The 4,765-nt window shown below is 38.2% G+C and overlaps 1 protein-coding gene across 7 annotated transcripts in view; it reads left to right on the top strand.

The window, feature by feature from the left end:
- Positions 1–2,680: 2,680 nt before the first annotated feature.
- Positions 2,681–4,765, top strand: part of LOC101883379 (ELKS/RAB6-interacting/CAST family member 2-like) — a 26,776-nt gene continuing 24,691 nt past the window's right edge. For all 7 annotated transcript variants that reach the window (XR_012384817.1, XR_012384816.1, XR_012384814.1 and 4 more), the window contains exons 1-3: positions 2,681–2,897; positions 3,741–3,785; positions 4,444–4,599. Coding sequence is in view for 2 of the 7 variants with exons in the window: in XM_073911337.1 (XP_073767438.1) it covers positions 2,784–2,897; positions 3,741–3,785; positions 4,444–4,599 (315 nt within the window). In the remaining 5 variants the exon portion in view is untranslated. The remainder of the gene's footprint in view (positions 2,898–3,740; positions 3,786–4,443; positions 4,600–4,765) is intronic.

Raw genomic sequence — 4,765 nt, 5'->3', positions numbered from 1 at the left:
AAACAATAACAATGAGCGAGAGATGTTTTTATTTATATAATTTGAAACGAGAATCTTTCTTTACACTAAATCACTGCAGGTTAACTATGTCATAATAACTTTAACTGTTAAATTAGTTACTAGTTAATTAGTTAACGTTATTAGTAACTAATAAAGTTATGGTCACTAATAACCTTAACGTTTCGAAAGATATGCTTGTATACACCAGATGCAAATGTTGTTGCTAATATACCAAAGGTCTGAAACTACTATCTCAAACATCAGAACTATATAACAGATATCTGTTCCCCTTATTATGTCAGCTGCCATACCAGTGTTGTGCAGCAGGTGGCGGTGTTTGTTCTTCACTCAGGTTTTCCACTACTATTAAAGGAGAAGATGCTCAAGTAGTAAAATAATGCTGCACTTCTACTGTTTTTTACAGAGCTTGTTTTGTTTGTATGCTTTGTTGGTTTGGGACAACTACATATTGTATAATCATAGTTTTAATAACTCATCTCTAATAGCTGATGTCTTTTCTCTTCTCCATGATGACAGCACATAATATTAGACTAGATATTCTTCAAGACAGTAGTATTAAGCTTAAAGTGACATGTAAAGGCTTCACTAGGGTAATTAGGGTAAAGTTAGGGTAATTAGGCAAGTCATTGTATAACAGTGGTTTGTTCTGAAGACAATCCAACACTAATATTGCTGAAGGGGCCAATAATATTGGGCTTAAAATGGCTTTAAAACAATTAAAAACTGCTTTATTCTAGCCAAAATAAAACAAATATTAGAGGAAATATGTTAAACATGGGCGAGGCCGTGGCGCAGTCGGTAGTGTTGTCGCCTCACAGCAAGAAGGTTGCTGGGTCGCTGGTTCGATTCTCGGCTCAGTTGGCGTTTCTGTGTGGAGTTTGCATGTTCTCCCTGCGTTTGTGCGGGTTTCCTCCGGGCGCTCCGGTTTCCCCCACAGTCCAAACACATGTGGTACAGGTGAATTGGGTAGGCTGAAATTGTCCATAGTGTATGAGTGTGTGTGTGTGGATGTTTCTCAGAGATGGGTTGCGGCTGGAAGGGCATCCGCTGCGTAAAAACTTGCTAGATAAGTTGGCGGTTCATTCCGCTGTGGCGACCCCGGATTAATAAAGGGACTAAGCCGACAAGAAAATGAATGAATGAATGTTAAACATGTAAGACAGCAGTTTAAAAGAGAGAAATCAGAGAAAGTGAAGGGGAAAGTAGTGGTGCTTCTCGTATGAGGAACTGCTGCACCTGCTGGACCACAACAGCCTTAATCTACATCACTCCGGCACTTTTCACTTTCAGTTTTTCATCATCATGTAACCGCTGTTTTCAGGAAGTCATTCACACTCTACAGCCTCTAAAAATAAAATGAACTGAAAGATGAGACTTGACGTTGAGTGCTAGTTTTAGCATTTGTTTTTATCAAATCATGTAAATTAAAAAACATTAATGAACTTGTTCATATTTTATCTTTTTTTCATTGTAATGTAAATCACCAGGAATGTAAGGGATTTTTCTTTTTCTTTAAAAGAGTATTATCTTTGTTTTTTATACACTCACCAGCCACTTAGTACCAGGTTGGACCCCCTTTTGCCTTCAGAACTGCCTTAATCCCCTTCATGGCGTAGAAATATTCCTCAGAGATTTTGCTCCATATTGGCATGATAGCATCACACAGTTGCTGCAGATTTGTCGGCTGCACATCCATGATGCCAATCTCCCGTTCCACCACATCCCAAAGCTGCTCTATTGGATTGAGCTCTGGTGACTGTGGAGGCCATTTGAGTACAGTGAACTCATCGTCATGTTCAAGAAACCAGTCTGAGATGATTGAGCTTTATGACATGCTGCGTTATCCTGCTGGAAGTAGCCATCAGAAGATGGAGACACTGTGCTCATAAAGGGATGGACATGGTCAGCAGCAATACTCAGGTAGGCTGTGGCGTTGATGCTCAATTGGTACTAATGGACCCAAAGAAAATCTCCCCCACACCATTACACCACCACCAGCAGCCTGAACCGCTGATACAAGGCAGGATGATCCATGCTTTCATGTTGTTCAGGCCAAACTGTGAGCCGAGCATCCGAATGTGTCAGCAGAAATGGAGACTCATCAGAGCAGCAACGTTTCTCCAATCTTCTATTGTCCAGTTTTGGTGAGTCTGTGTGAATTGTAGCCTCAGTTTCCTGTTCTTAGCTGACAGGAGCGGCACCCGGTGTGCTCTTCTGCTGCTGTAGCCCATCCGCCTCAAGGTTGGACGTGTTGTGTGTTCAGAGATGCTCCTCTGCGAGTGCTTATTTGAGTTACTAATAAGTGTGAATGGGTGTTTCCCAGTTCTGGGTTGCAGCTGGATAGGCATCCGCTGTGTAAAACATATGCTGGAATAGTTCATTCCGCTGTGGCGACCCCTGATGAACAAGGGAAAATGTATGAGTGAACTTAACAATAGGTGAACTCATGTTTCTAAGTAGCTGCATGATGTTTTTATACAGTGTGAGGTGAAAACACCCCGGTATGAATTATTGATTTCGGCTTCCGTTCACCATCTGGCTGTGTCATTATTACAGAGATCACACACTGTCGAGGGAAGGAAGACAGAGAGTTAAAAAGGAAAATGAATAATAGATAGAGTCCACAGAGATGACATGCAGAGGAGGAAACCTAGACTGAGAGCAAATATCCAGCTTAGGTCTCATGAAGAGAGCAGTTCATCTGTTTAAGACGAGCGCAGGTGATCCCCAGGATGGTGTAGGGCACTAAGAAGTGTGCGAGAATGACGAGTCGGCATCCGTGTTTCTATCGAGTTCCTCCACAGGAGTTACACAGGAGAAACACCGTCACCGACACCACACAGACCAAAGTCCTCAACACCGTCATCAGTGTGAAGGTGAGCGCTCTTACACCTGCTCTACACCTGAAGCAGGTATTATACACACACATCACAACATACGATAGGGAGTCATAGTGCACACTGTAGTGCTCTTAAACTCTACTATAGTCAAATAGATTCATTCATCTGCTGTGGTGATTCTGTGTGTGTGTGTGTGTGTGTGTGAGAGAGTGAGTGTGTTGTTTGACTGTGTATGTGAGTGTTTGTATGTGTGTTTGTGTAAGAGTGTATGTGTCTGTGACTGTGTATCTGACCCTGTGTGTAAGTGTGTGTCTGCGTGTTTGCATGTGTGAGTGAATGTGAGTGTGTGTAAGCTTGTGTGTATGTATATATGTGTGTGTGCTAATAAGTATGTGAGAGAATGTTTTGTGTGAGTGTGTGTCTGAGTGTTTGAAAATGTGTGTGTGTGTGTCTGTGTGTATGTGAGTAATTGTGAACTTGTGTGTATGTATATATGTGTGTGTGTGTGAGTCTGTGTTTGTGTGTGTTTGTGTGTTTGTGTGTGTGTGTGTGTGTGTGTGTGTGTGTGTGTGTGAGCGAGCGAGACTTAACATGTGTGTATGAATGTGTGTGTGAATGTTTACAAGTGTGTGTTTGTGTAGGTGTTTGCTTGTGTGTGTGTGTGTGTGTGTGTGTGTGTGTGTGTGTGTGTGTGTGTGTGTGTATGTGTGAGTGTTTGTCTGACTGTATGTATGTGTTTGTGTGAGTGTGTGTGTAAGTGTGATAGTGTTGTGTGTGTGAGTCAACAGCAGCTGTCACGCTCATGCTCTTTCACACATATCATATGCACTCTTATCTAATATTCATACTCCTATTTATGTGTAATATTCTGTGTTTCAGAGAACAACACCAGCTTTGTGTTATGAGCCTGACTTCATATGGAAGGTACTGTACTGTACCACACACACATGCACACACTTAATTATTTATTTATTTATTTATTTATTTATTTATTTATTTATTTATTTATTTATTTATTTATTTATTTATTTATTTATTTATTATGTTTGTTTATTACATTTATTTATTTATTATATTTATTTCATTTTATTTTATTGTATTAATTAATTGATTATTTAATTTCTTATGTTAATTTACTTCTAAAAATTATTTATTGTATTTAATCATTTGTTTTATTTATATATTTATATTTATTCATTTATTTTATTTTATTAATTAATTAATTTAATAATTAATTAAATAAATAATTAATTATTAAATTTATTTATGTATTTATTTTTTAATTTTATGAATAATTTAATAATTTAATTATTATATTTATTTATCTATACAAAATTATTTGCTATATTTATTTGTTTCTTTTATTTATTTCTTTTATTTATTTATTTATTTATTATATTTATTTATTTATTTTTTCATTCATTAATTCATTTTATTTAGTAATTAATTTATTATTTATTTTATTAATTAATTTCATTTCTTGTGGGTGGGTGGGGTGCAGTTATCTGTTCTTTGAGAGATCTGTTTGACGTTATTTCTCCATAACATGTATTTTCTTCTGTTCATGCCGTGTCCCACACAGGACACCAAAATCACAGCGCTGGAGAGGAATATTCGAGACCTGGAGGACGAGATCCAGACCATGAAGAGCAATGGCCTGGTGCAGACAGACAGCCATGGAGAAGAGTTCAGGCAGATGGAGGTCTACAAGAACCACTCCAAGTTCATGAAGAACAAGGTTAGACTGGACTGCTGTAGTCGTGGCTGGAGACGTCATGTTATTACTACATTATTAATGTTATTAATCTAAAGTGCTCAGCTGTAGGGAAGAGCAGTAGAAGACCAGCTTTCACTCAAGACTTCACCTCACCTTACAAAAATGTACTACAATATGTGTTGTAGGT

Source organism: Danio rerio, chromosome 8 (assembly GCF_049306965.1).
Source record: "Danio rerio strain Tuebingen ecotype United States chromosome 8, GRCz12tu, whole genome shotgun sequence".
NCBI lineage: Eukaryota > Metazoa > Chordata > Actinopteri > Cypriniformes > Danionidae > Danio > Danio rerio.
The sequence above is the reverse complement of the archived record's forward strand: the minus strand, read 5'-3'. Positions and strand labels throughout refer to the sequence as shown.